This window comes from Chiloscyllium plagiosum, unplaced genomic scaffold (assembly GCF_037043375.1).
Source record: "Chiloscyllium plagiosum isolate Xiang-an unplaced genomic scaffold, Cpla_swu_hap1 HiC_scaffold_27, whole genome shotgun sequence".
Lineage (NCBI taxonomy): Eukaryota > Metazoa > Chordata > Chondrichthyes > Orectolobiformes > Hemiscylliidae > Chiloscyllium > Chiloscyllium plagiosum.
Genome location: NW_028270165.1, coordinates 60,470,322 through 60,484,536, shown reverse-complemented (window position 1 = coordinate 60,484,536; position 14,215 = coordinate 60,470,322). Strand labels below are relative to the sequence as shown.

Below are 14,215 nucleotides of genomic sequence, written 5' to 3'. Positions count from 1 at the left end.
CGCACCAATCAACCACACCGCCCCGTGGCCCAACATTTCAACTCCCCCTCACTCTCTGCCGAGGACATGGAGGTCCTCGGCCTCCTTCACCGCTGCTCCTTCACTACCAGACGCCTGGAGGAAGAACGGCTCATCTTCCGCCTCAGAACACTTCAACCCCAGGGCATCAATGTGGACTTCACAATTTCCTCATTTCCCCTTCCTCCACCTCACCCCACTTCCAAACTTCCAGCTCAGCACTGTCCCCATGACTTGTCCTACCTGCCTATCTTCTTTTCCACCTATCCACTCCACCACCCCCTCCCCTCATACCTATCACCTTCTTCCCACCCCCACTCACCTATTGTACTCTATGCTACTTTCTCCCCACCCCCACCCTGCTCTCATCTATCTCTCCACCCTTCAGGATCTCTGCCTATATTCCTGATGAAGGGGTTTTGCCCGAAATGTCGATTTTACTGCTCCTCGGATACTGCCTGAACTGCTGTGCTTTTCCAGCACCATTCTAATCTAGACTCTGGTTTCCAGCATCTGCGGTCATTGTTTTTACCGAGAGGAGACAGTGAGACAGGGGAGGATTGGAAACCGCGGGAGGAGGGAGACTGGGGAGTTTATAAATTCCTTGGGGTGGCCTGAGGCTGCGAATAAAAGCTCCACAGGCCCAGTGTTTACTTTGTTTGGGGAAGGACCTCTGGGGGCAACTGGTCGCCATATTCGTGAGGGTACGACGCATGTTGTCTTGGGGCGGGGAGCGCGAGCATTCATGTTGGTGTGGGCACCATCAACTGTCATTTCTGGGAGAGAATTCCAACTTTGTGGCAGCCTTTGTGTCAACTAGGATTTTCTCATTCTGGATATAAGTTTGCTCGCTGAGCTGGAAGGTCATTTTCAGATGTTTCATCACCATACTAGGTAACATCATCAGTGAGTCGATGAAGCGCTGGTATTATGTCCTGCTTTCTATTTATGTCTTTTGGTTTCTTAGGGTGAGTGATATCATTTCCATTCTTTTTCTCAGAGCATGGTAGATAGGGTCCAAATCAATAGATTTCCAGTTAGAACATAGAACATAGAAGAATACAGCGCAGTACAGGCCCTTTGGCCCTCGATGTTGCGCCGATCCAAGCCCACCTAACCTATACTAACCCACTATCCTCCATATACCTATCCAATGCCCGCTTAAATGCCCATAAAGAGGGAGAGTCCACCACTGCTGCTGGCAGGGCATTCCATGAACTTACGACTCGCTGAGTGAAGAACCTACCCCTAACTTCAGTCCTATATCTACCCCCCCTTAATTTAAAGCTATGCCCCCTTGTAATACCCGACTCCATACGCGGGAAAAGGTTCACACTGTCAACCCTATCTAACCCCCTAATCATCTTGTACACCTCAATCAAGTCACCCCTAAACCTTCTTTTCTCTAATGAAAACAGTCCCAAGTGTCTCAGTCTATCCTCATACGATCTTCCTTCCATACCAGGCAACATCCTGGTAAACCTCCTCTGCACCCGTTCCAGTGCCTCCACATCCTTCCTATAGTATGGCGACCAAAACTGCACACAATATTCCAGATGCGGCCGCACCAGAGTTTTATACAACTGCATCATGACCTCAGGACTCCGGAACTCAATTCCTCTACCAATAAAAGCCAGTACGCCATATGCCTTCCTCACCGCACTATTTACCTGGGTGGCAACTTTCAGAGATCTGTGTACATGGACACCAAGATCCCTCTGCTCATCCACACTACCAAGTATCCGACCATTAGCCCAGTACCCCATCTTTTTGTTATTCTTCCCAAAGTGAATCACCTCACATTTAGCTACATTGAATTCCATTTGCCACCTTTCTGCCCAGCTCTGCAGCTTCTCTATATCCTGCTGTAACCTGCCACATCCTTCCTCACTGTCAACAACTCCTCCGACTTTCGTATCATCCGCAAACTTGCTCACCCAACCTTCTAACCCCTCTTCCAGGTCATTTATAAAAATGACAAACAGCAATGGTCCCAAAACAGATCCTTGCGGAACACCGCTAGTGACGGCACTCCATGAAGAAACTTTGCCATCAACTACTACCCTCTGTCTTCTTCCATCCAGCCAATTCCTAATCCAAACCTCCAACTCACCCTCAATGCCATATCTCCGTATTTTCTGCAGTAGCCTACCATGGGGAACCTTATCAAACGCCTTACTAAAATTGCAGTAGCCTACCATGGGGAACCTTATCAAACGCCTTAATATGACATCTTAGAATGTCATGCTCCAAGGAATTCTTGTATGTGTTTCTGGTTGGCTTATAGGATGGTGGTTTGTCATAGGATGGATGGATGGTCCCAGTCAACATGGTGTCCTCCTTTGTATGTAAAGATACTAGTTTTAGTGGATCATGTGTTTTTGTGGCTAGTTGATGTTCATATATCCTGGTGGCTAGTTTTATACCTGTTTGTCAGATGTAGTGTTTGTTACAGTCATAGAACCCCTATGTGTGGAAATATGCCCTTCGGCCCAACAACTCCATACCGACCCTGTAGAGAGTATGCCAGCCAAGCCCATTCCTCTACAATTACCCCTGACTTATGTACCACTATGGGCAATTTTAGCATGGCCAATTCACCTAGCCTGCGTATCTTTGGATTGTGGGAGGAAACCAGAGCACCCGGAGGGAACCAACACAGACACTGGGAGATTGTGCACATTCCACACAGACAGTCGCCCCAGGATGGGATTGAACCCGGGTCCCTGGTGCTGTGAGGCAGCAGTGCTAACCACTGAGCCACTGTGCCGCCCCCTTATATTTCAACAGTCTTTCAACTTTAAACACATTCATCACAGTCTTCCCAGAGGATTAGACTGTTCTCTCTCATTAGAGATGGCTGGTGGTGGTTTATCTTGAGGGTCACCACACCTCAGCCGAGGGGAAAGGCCGAGAAGGAGATCCTCACATTTCTCCAGCTTGGGTGATACATAATGTGAAGCACCTTGGTATACTTTTGTTGAAGTGTGATCATCAGTATTAGCTGCTGCTGTTGCTGTCATTTATTGGCAAGACTCATGTCAAGTGAAACAATTTCAGCAAGAAATTGGCAGCTGGCAGAGCTCCCCCACCCAATGCCAAAAAAAGTGAATGCTTTTGTTGGTGAAAGAAAATTGGCAAAGAAAAAAAAGTTAAAGTATCATGTACCTTTAGAAAGAGTGGAAGGGTTGATTTTTCAAAATAAATGAAAACAACATTTATGAAATGGAGCAACAAACTAAATTAACAACGCAGGTTTCTTTTCACATAACTGCACTACTGCAAATGTCTGTATTATGGGAAAATGTTATGTACTAAAATATGTTCTTATTTTGTAAAGAGTCAGGTCAATAGGTTTAATTTTGTCAACAGTGATCAATAAGATCTTGATTGATACAGCATCTATGTGAGATACACTGGGAGTTAATATTTGATCGAGTAAGTCTCCACTGACCACCACAAGAACAAAGTTTTTCCCTGTCTGAACTGTCAAAGATGTGCTTTCTTCACAAATTTTGACTTCTTGGTGTGTTTGTATGTCTTGCAATATTTGATTTTAAAGTATGTAATTTACAGTGAAAATGAATTGTTTGTGCTTTTTAATGTTGATTTTAAGGTACGCTGATAAGAAACGGTGTATGCATTTAGACCATCTAAAAATAGAATGCTTTTCATACTCAAAGTTGCTGTGCAAACAAAACACAATTTGGGAGGTGATGGTTGTTCCCTATCTCAAAGCCAATATAAATAATACCTGTGGTGTCAACACATGCAACCACTGCCTTTCACTTTTTTTTTTGAAAATCATTGGGAATTTAACACATCACACGACTGCAGCAGTATCTGAGCACGTTACATCGGGCTTCCAATCAGGATGCTGTAACAAACCTCAACCTAATTTGGGATGTTGGGGAAAGTGCAAAATAAATGAATCACTAGTACATACCCTGTGGTTAAAGAGCGCTACAGCAGTATTGTACGGACATGTCAGCTGTCTTGGTGAGACCTAACTTTACTCTGCGACACCTTGATTGGTTGTCGCTGACTGCATGTAAAACGAAACATTATGGAGTAAAGACATTTTTGCGACTGAAAATGTTTTATTTGGCCTTCAGCAGTCACACCTACACTTTTACCATATATTTTGCTGCTTATTTTGATTTAACTTGATGATATGTAACCTCGGTTGCTAAACAACCCTCAGTGGAGCCTCCAGCGTTATTTGAGGTCCAACACAAAAGCCAACTTCTTCCGAATACAAAATGTTGCTGACTACAAAGAAAAATCATACAAAAGCTTTTATCAACACCCAGATCGATTTACCGCAAGAAATAGCAGTATTGGCCATTCTGCTCCACCATTCAGTGAGATCATGTCTGATCTGATAACCCTCAATTCCATTTTCCTGCCTTTTCCCCAAAACCCTTGATTCCCTACTGATCTTCCATTGACACCTTCAACTTTTCAGAAGCTTAACTTATCTAGAACTTTGAAGACTGAGACACTTGGACACACAGTACCAACATCAATCCTTGTTAATTGTCCTTGCTTCTGTGCCACAGAAAATTGTTTTCTGGATCCTTGTTTGAGTCTACAAACTGCTCAATAAGCTCAAACAACCCTCTTCTGTTCTTCTAATGAGCCAATAGAATCCATTGGCTCCATTTCAATGAAACTGAAAAAGCTTCCTATCACTTTTGGTTGCAGCCAATAGGGCCAGGATTAAAGATGATTCTCATTTTCCTAAATACTTGGAATAGGTTCAATTGATTTTAAACAAACAAGTTCTGACACATGTTCGGGTTCGTTTGAGAAGTTTAGCAGAATTGTTTTTCTCAGATGGGACAATGAAACTTCTTTAGATTGTTTCCACTATTGGAGGTCTACCTCCAGTTCTTTTTCTTAGCACATTATAATGATTTTCTGAACTAGTTTTATTTCATTATATCCATCCCTTCAAACAAACCAATTCTTCCCATAAGTAAATTCATCCATCTCCAGCACATTCTAGGTGATATTGTTCCTTAAATTCCATTAAAATGTCCTATCTCTTTCCTTAAATCTATGCCCCCTAATTGCTGAAGCCGTCCACCAAGGGGAAAAGTTTCTTCCTATCTAGACCCTAAGTGTCTTATCTGTACAAACAGGTCCTCACCCATCCTTCTCTGCTCTAAGGAAAATACCCTCAGCCGATCTAATCACTCTCATAGCTGAAACCCACCAACATGCACCACCCAGGGTTAGTATTCCTTTCTGCACCCTTTCTAGTGCCATCACATCCTTCTAATAATGTGACGACCAGATCCAGTACTCCAGCTGTGGCCCAACGAATGTCTTGTACAGTTCCATCATGATCTCCTGGCTCTCATGTTCAATGCCTTAACTATTGAGGGCAAGTATTTCATCTGCCGCCTTAACCATTTCATCCACATGTCCTGTTGCCTTCAAGAATCTATGAACACATATACCTTTCTCTGATCTTCAGTATATTCTAAGTTCTTGTGATTCTTCATGTACTCCCTTGCCTGTTGATCTTCCTGAAATGTATCATCTCAATCTTTTCAGGATTGAACTCCATCTGTCATTGTTCTGCCCATCTGACCAACCCATCTTTATTGCCCTGTAGTCTAAAACTTTCCTCCTTGCCATATATTAGTGTGGGTTCTGAATTTCTTTTGGGCCTGATTTATTTAGGTTGCTATGTGTTTATTTTGTGGGATATTTTAAGAAGATTGGGAGGATACTTGGATCCAGTATCTTTTTATACCCAAAGAACAAACTCAAACCAGAATTTTTTTTTATCCAATGTTTTCCCTGGTAACATTTTCACAATGACTTCAATTCCTGCAACACCCTTAGCTTAACTTAAACTATGTTCAAATCGAGACATTACTGAATGGAGATCATAACTTCTTGTACTATTAAATCTGTCTCAAGCAATGCTGCAAATTAGGTAACCTTGCATTATTATTTTATAACTGTGCTCAAAACCTTTTCTAAAAAGTGACCGGATGAAGATTGAAGTTGACTGAACTGCTTTCTTCATTTTAAAATATTGCCAAAAAAAGTAAATGTTCAAGCATATGCAATTTTTTTTTTTCTCTAAAATAGGTAATGAGGTGAAAGGGAATAATGGACAAAGCATTGAAAACAATGCTGACTCTAATTCAGCAAGTATGTTCTTTTCAATAAGTTTAATTCAAGATTTACATTAATTACAATTATGTGAGTGATACAAATACTTTAAGGCTGTTACTTAAGTTTAGAAATTCAATCACACTCTGTGTAGATGGCTTAAAATCATTATATCAAAAGCTTAAAGCGCTTGCATAAAACACAAAACCTCAGTTATGTTTATTATTTCCCAAAATGGGTTATCAAGTAAAAGGGAGGTTTTATTGGAGATTTGATGACAGCGGGCAAAATGGCAACTCTAATTTCGCAAGTATGCAAGGTTTAAGCTTAAAATGCATGACGGGTTTATTTATCCAAGAAATAAGCACCTTTACTCTCTCTAATATTAGCTCCAATTATCAATATTTGATATGAAATTAGAAGATCTAGCTTGAGAAATCTACAACGTATTGCCACACGCTTGCCATAAATATGACAGGAACACAGTAAAAGTAGTGAAAATTAAGTCAGATCTTTGTGGTTACAGATCCATAAGATACAGAAGCAGAATCAGTCCATTCGACTTGTTGAGTCTGCTCCACCATTCGATCATGGCCAATGTTTCTCAATCCCATTTTCCTGCCTCCCCCCTATAACCCTTGATTTCCTTACTAATCAAGAGCCTATCTTTATCTGATTTAAAAGCACTCAGTTACTTTCCTCATTTCAGTGCCAATGAGTTCCACAGAGTCACCTCTTTCTGACTGAAAAAAATCTTCCTTATCTCATCCCAGCATTTCTTGCCACCGAGAACTATGGGGGCAGAGTCCATGTGTATACTTCCTTGCATGGTAATTTGTAAATAACATTTGTTTTTTCAGGTTCATTAGCTGCTGCTTAAGTGTGTTGGTAGATTTGTGGGCTACCATGATGTGGAGAGGTTTGAGTTGTCTGGACATCATTTCACAGATGTCTTTGATGTAAGGTAATGTGGCTAGGGTTTCTGCGCATGTGTCTGCTTTGAGTTTGTTGTTGAGAAATCAGCGGACAGGGTTTATTGGGTACCGTTCTTCTTGAATATGTTGTATAAGTATTTATCTTCTGCTCTTCGTAGTTTCTGGGTGGTGCAGTGTGTAGTGGCTCGTTGAAATAGTGTCCTGATGCAGATTCGTTTGTGATGATTTGCTTCTGCATTAGGTACTTGAGTCTGTGTATGTTGTTTTCCTGTAGACGTTAGTCTGAAGTTCCCTATTGACTGTTCGCTCTGCTGACATCTAGGAATGGCACTTTGTTGTTGTTCTCCTCTTTTGTGAATTTTATGCCAGTAAGGATATTGTTGATGGTATTGTAGGTTTCCTCTAATTTGTTTCATTTTGTGATGACAAAGGTGCCGTCACTGCGGCGGACCCAAAAGTTGGATTGGAGCATTGGGAGGGCTGTTTGTTCGAGTCTCTGCATTATTGCTTCTGCTAGGAACCTTGATATTGGTGGTCTCATGGGTGTTCTGTTGATTTGTTTGTAGGGCTTGTTATTGAATGTGAAGTGGGTAATAAGATACGGGTCCACAAGCTTGACAATGTTATCTTTGCTGATGAAGTTGGTGCTGTTTGGTGTTTGTGTCTTTGGTGGTTCTTGTAGTGTAGTCAGTGTTTCTTTGGCCACGTTGATGTTAATGGATGTGAACGGGGCTGTTATGTCAAAGGACAGCATTATTTCATCCTCTTCTATCTTGGTGTCTTTGGTGTTCAGGAATTCTTGGGTAGAGTGAATGGAGTGGCATGAATCTTCGACTTGGTGTTTTAGTCTTCACTGGAGGTCTTTGACTAGTCTGTATATTGGTGTTCTGGGTAGTGAGACTATGGGCCTGAGGGGGGGCTCCTGGTTTGAAGAGGAGAACAACAACAAACTGCCATTCCTAGATGTCACAGTAGAGTGAACAGTCAATGGGGAACTTCACACTAGCGTCTACAAGAAACAATACACATGGACCAAATACCTAACTACAGAAGCAATCATCCCAACACCCACAAACGAAGCTGCATCAGGAGATTATTTCAACGAGCCACCACACATTGCAGCCCAGAGGAACTGCGAAGAGCAGAAGAGAAATATGTATACGTACTCCAGAACGGATACCCAATAAACCCAGTCCGCCGATTTCTCATTGATGCTTCCAAGCTGACCCTCAAATTTGGTTTGTCCCTGCATTCTTTCCTGGCTGTCTTTTGTGGGTTTTGAAAACTTTCCCAATCCTCTGACTGAGGATAAGAGTTGGGAAGTTGTGTTGTGGCTGTACAGGACATTGGGTAGACCACTTTTGGAATATTGTGTGCAATTCTGGTCTCGCTCCTCTCAGAATGATGTTGTGAAACTTGAAAGGGTTCAGAACACATTTAAAAGGATGTTGCCAGGGTTTGAGCTGAATGGGCTGGGCTGTTTTTCCTCGTGCATCAGAGGCTGAGGGGTGACTGAGGGTCATTAATAAAATCATGAGAGGCATGGATAGGGTAAATAGACAAGGACATTTCCCTGGGTAAGAGAGTCCAGAACGAGAGGGTAAAAGGTTTAGGGTGGAGGAGGGTAAGATTTAAAAGGGTCCGAAGGAGTAATCTTTTCATGCAGAGGGTGGTGTGTGGAAGGAATGAGCTCCCTGAGGAAGTGGTGGATGTTGATACAGCTATGACATTTTAAAGGCATCTGGATAGGTATATGAATAGGAAAGGTTTAGAGGGATATGGGCCAAGAGCTGGCAAATGGGACGAGATTAGGCTAGGATATCTGGTTGGCCCGAAGGGGCTGTTTCTGTGCTGTAGATCTGACTCTGGCTTGCCACTAACATTTGCCATGTCTGTATGTTTAGTTTCTCTCGGGTTGTCTGTGTCAATGCCTTAATGTCACATTCCACCCACCACATACCACCACCACCACAGGGACGATAACCAATTCATGTCTTTTTTTTATCAAGAAGCTGTATTGCAGGTTCAACCTGAATTTACACTTGTTTTGCTTCCCAAAATCAGACTTGCTCACTCTCAGCAATATCCCAATATCCTGAAAGATATTAACTTTCATGTGGTGTTATCCAAAATTCGAAGGTGTCAGTCCTGACGTTTTTGCTTTTTCTGTCCCTGTAAGATCCTGAATCAGCAACTTCAGGAGAATTAATTTGAGGGAGTGAGAATAGAGGAAGAGAGAGAGTGTGGGATGCTTTCAATTTTGTGGAACAGCAAAAGAAAAAAATGTTCTGCAGAAAGTGGAGTAGCTTGTTCTGAATTTCTACCCTGGACTGATCGTGATGACTTTTGGAATCTCTTTTTCCAGAGTATTTGAAGATGTGAAGACTGAAGTTTAAAAATCAACAGATGAAGGGCCTATGCCTGAATCGTCGATTCTCCTGCTGTTTGGATGCTGCCTGACCTGCTGTACTGTTCCAGCACCGCACTTTTCAACTCCTCTCCAGCGTCGACAGTCCCCACTTTCACATCAATGTCTGACAGTCACTCAATCCATCGGGACCTCAACGATTTTGAACTATGATTCTGTGAGAAGGAGCAAAACATTTTGGTTTCTGTTTCAGACCATTTTCAGCATTAGTGGGACTGGATGAGAGTCTCTACTGTTACAGCGCACTGTGTGTAAAGCCCGAAACAGTTATACAGCCAGGAAAGAGAAATTTACTGTGGGCAGGGGCTGTAGCTGCGGCCATGGTGAAACCAGAGGAATCCCACACCGTGGAGAAACCATGGAAGTGTTGCGACTGCGGGAGAGGCTTCAATGCCCCATCTGTCCTGGAGATTCATCGGCGAAGTCACACCGGGGAAAGGCCATTCTCCTGCCCCGAGTGCGGGAAAGGCTTTACTTGCTCCTCCCACCTGCTGGACCACCGCCGAGTCCACACCGGGGAGAAGCCATTCTCCTGCCCTGAGTGTGGGAAGGGCTTCACCTACTCCTCCCACCTGCTGGCCCACCAGCGCGTCCACGCTGGGGAGAGGCCCTTCCCCTGCTCTGAGTGTGGGAAGGCCTTCAGCAAATCCTCGGACCTGCTGAAGCACCAGCGGGTCCACAGAGGGGAGAGGCCATTCAGCTGCCCTGAGTGCAGGAAGGCCTTCAGTGATTCCTCTATCCTGCTGAGGCACCAGTGGGTCCACACGGGGAAAAGACCGTACTCGTGCCCTGAGTGCAGGAAGGGCTTCACCCGCTCTTCTGCTCTGCTGACCCATCTGCGGGTCCACACGGGTGAGAAGCCCTTTAGCTGCCCAGAGTGCAGGATGGCCTTCAGCAGGTCTTCCCACCTGCTGAGGCACCAGCGGGTCCACACTGGGGAGAGGCCCTTCTCCTGCCTCCAGTGCGGAAAGTGCTTTACCCAGCCCTCCAACCTGCTGACCCACCAGCGGATCCACACCTGCGAGAGACCGTTCTCCTGCCCCGAGTGCGGGAAGGGTTTTGCTGTTTCCTCTAACCTCGTGGCCCACCGGCGGGTCCACACAGGGGAGAGGCCATTCAGTTGTCCCGAGTGCGGGAAGGCCTTCAGCAATTCCTCTGCCCTGCTTCGGCACCGGCGCGTCCACACTGGAGAGAAGCCGTTCTCCTGCCCCGAGTGCGGGAAGGGCTTTACCCGCTCCTCCACGCTGCTGACCCACCGGCGGGTCCACACGGGGGAGAGGCCATTCAGCTGCCCCGAGTGCAGGAAGGCCTTCAGTGATTCATCTGCCCTGCTGAAGCACCAGCGAGTCCACACCGGGGAGAGGCCCTTCAGCTGCCCTGAGTGCGGGAAGAGGTTTACATTTTCCCGCAATTTGCGGAAGCACCAGCGGGGGCACCAGCGCTCACAACAATCAGATTCCAACGCTGACATTGCCATGAGTCCCCCCCAGGACTGATTCTCCTGACAGTGGGTGCAGTGGGAGAGTTGGTGCACTGTATTTGTTTTCCATTGGACTGCAACCTCACGGCTCAGGGGTGGCATTGTGACTCAGTGATTAGCACTGCCTCATGGCACCAGGAACCAAGGATCAATTCCACCCTTGGGGCGACTGTCGGTGTGGAGTTTGTGGAGTATAGGAGAATGGATGAGATAAGAAACCGCTGCCTTTCTTGAGACAAGTCTCCCGGAGAGAAGTTGCTGACTGACTGTCTGATCTGTTGATCCTCACAGTGCCCCATTGCCCTCAGTTAATTGGAGGAGGTCCACACAGATGTACCGAAGCCCCTCTTTAGACAGTGGAAGGAAACCTGTGCAGACAGGGAAAACGTGCAAACTCCACACAGACAGTTACCTGAGGCTGGAATTGAACCTGGGTCCCTTATGCTGTGAGGTAGCAATGCTAAGCAGTGTGCCACCCCAATATGTTATAAAACTGGAATAAACCTACTAAGTTGGAAATGTGTCCATACCAAGAACTTGCTGTAAATGTTTGGAAGCAAAAGTCCATCGGAATTGTCTTTGGGATGGATCCAAAACTAACTTCGTTAATGATTGAAATTACTTTGACCTCTGGAACTATCTGCTAGAGAGTGTGTTGGAGTCAGATTCAATTATGGATCATTAAACTGAAAAGGAAAGCAATTGCAGTGTTCAGTGAAGAATAGTACAAGGTACTGTAGTGGGTGGCATGGTGGCACAGTGGTTAGCACTGCTGCATCACAGCGCCAGAGATCCGGGTTCAATTCCCGCCTCAGGCGACTGACTGTGTGGAGTTTGCACGTTCTCCCCGTGTCTGCATGTGTTTCCTCCGGGTGCTCCGGTTTCCTCCCACAGTCCAAAGATGTGCAGGTCAGGTGAATTGGCCATACTAAATTGCCCGTAGTGTTAGGTAAGGGGTAAATGTAGGGGTATGGGTGGTTGCGCTTCGGCGGGGCGGTGTGGACTTGTTGGGCCGAAGGGCCTGTTTCCACACTGTAAGTAATCTAATCTAATCTAATGAGTTTCCTGATTGGGGCTGTTCACTTGCTCCTGTTACCATTTCAGGTTGCTAACTTTTCGTTAGCATCCTGCACATGTTGGGATTTTTTCTCCTTTCTATATCTCCTTGAGTGACTCAGTGACAAATCTAGTTTATGAATTGTTCCTATGATATCTCATGAGAGGGTTTATGATATTCACAGTGTGTCCAAGTGACGAAAAACAAACTGTTCACCTTAAATATTTAATTTTAAACAATGGAAATAAAATTAATGTTGGGAAAACACAACTTGCTGTGTAGTAAGATAATCAGAAATAGGAATGGGAGTAAGTAATTGACCGTTGAGATGCGTTGTCTTTCATTTATCTAAATTCTCTTTCCTGCACTTGTTTTTTCATGACTTCATCTGCTGAAGTGACTACACTCCAAAAGCTTGTGATTTCAACATAAGAGCATAAGAACTAGGAGCAAGAGTCAGCCTTCCGGCCCTTCGAGTCTGCTCCACCACTCAATCAGATCATGACTAATCTATGCTGCACTTACCTGCGTTTTCACCATATCCTTAATTCTTTTATTTTTCAAAAACATATCTACTGCTTCTAGTGATTGCTGAAGTAATATCAAATACTTCCCTGGGCAAGGAATTCCATAGATTAACAACCCGCTGGGTGAAGAAGTTTCTTCTCAGTTCAGTTTTAAACCTGCTTCCTCTAATCTTGAGGCCGTGCGCTTTTATCCTAGTCTCACCTACCAATGCAACATCCTACTTTTATTTCTTTCATAATTTAATATATTTCTGTAAGATCCCCTCCAAACAAACCTGCTGGACTATAACCTGGTGTCATGTGACTTATGACTAAAAAATTTGTTATTACGCATCCTCATAGCAGTGGGATTTCAGGGCTCGAAGGTAGGGACACTACCACTGCGCCATAAAAAAAACCTCTGCAGCAAATAGGCCTTCTTCTACTGAATGAGTGGGGAGAGGTTTCTTCCCAACATGGGATACAAATATTATACCCTCAGAGCCCTTTACACTAAATTGAGCCCTCATCGATTGAATGAATGGATGTGGAGGTGCCAGAGTTGAATTGGTTGATAACGTTAAAAATCACATCTTCCCCCTGAATATGTGACACTACCGCTATAGCCCCACAGCCCGTTGCAGTAAATTGGGTCATCTGCTGTTGAATAAATGAACGGGAATGAAAAGGGCGGATACACTGATGTGGTTGTGAAATTCCCAACTAATCCCAAAGCTTGTGGTCGGTACCGACGAATCGGAGAGAGATATTGCAGAGGGTGGGACCAACACGACACACAAAGCCAGCCGCCATTGGTCAGGTGGAGTAAGGTGCGCTCTGATTGGAGGGGGCGTGGATGTCACGCGTCACTGAAGGAGGAGACGGAAAGAAGAAGAAAAACAAAGATGGCGGCACGAGGCTGCGGTTTTCTCATCGACTCAGCGGGTGGTTTCTGACGGAGGGAGGGGGGCAGACAGGCATCGTTTACCTCAGAAAATACCTTTAAAATACATTTCAAATTAAAGCCGGAACTTTTCAAACAAAAGTTGTGAAGAAAAGGAGACAGTCCCCGGTGGGGTTTATTGTTTATTTGTGTATAATTCCCGGGGCCCGGGAAGGGGGAGGTGACGGTAACCGGGTGAACGATAAAACAAATTAAAAATGTCGGCGGTGGAGGAGAGAGAGCCGGCGCCCGCGGCTTCGTCGGCGGCGGCCGGAGCCCAGGAGCTCAACAACCCCCCGGAGCTGGAGGAAGGTCCGAGCTCCAAGAAGCGGGGGGTCCGGCTGGAGGCTGGATTTGCTCAAGGCTTGTATCTATTAACTTATTTAAATGGTACCTACTGTATGGGGCTATGGTTTGCATTAAAACCGGAGGATCATGTCAGTGTTTGTTTATATTGAGCAGTTGTAGTTGGTAAAATACACTCCCTGGAGGAGCACCTTCTATGATGCTGCATTTCTTGCCTTCTGCCCTTCCCCCATTTGTTATCTCCCATCCTGATTTTACATTTTATTTGGTCAAATTTAATTTCATATTAATCGGACTTGGTATTCATTGTGTTCTTAATTTTTGTTGGATTATTGTAAGAAAAAATTAATGGTGTCATGTCATTTCTGATGTCAGAGTTTGACATTGAATGTGCAGATGTGAATATC

General features: G+C 44.6%; 1 protein-coding gene across 4 annotated transcripts; it reads left to right on the top strand.

The window, feature by feature from the left end:
• Nucleotides 1-623: 623 nt before the first annotated feature.
• LOC148144359 (uncharacterized) lies at nucleotides 624-12,317 on the top strand. Of its 4 annotated transcripts, none has more exons than XM_087974674.1 (2): nucleotides 624-722; nucleotides 9,454-12,317. In XM_087974674.1, exon 2 carries the CDS (start codon nucleotides 9,837-9,839, stop codon nucleotides 11,010-11,012), a length of 1,176 nt encoding a protein of 391 aa, XP_087830800.1. In that variant the 5' UTR covers nucleotides 624-722; nucleotides 9,454-9,836; the 3' UTR covers nucleotides 11,013-12,317. The 4 variants fall into 4 exon arrangements, with proteins under 4 accessions (XP_087830800.1, XP_087830801.1, XP_087830799.1 ...); XM_087974675.1 differs by lacking the exon at nucleotides 624-722 and adding an exon at nucleotides 765-912; XM_087974673.1 differs by lacking the exon at nucleotides 624-722 and adding an exon at nucleotides 6,129-6,192.
• Nucleotides 12,318-14,215: the final 1,898 nt, after the last annotated feature.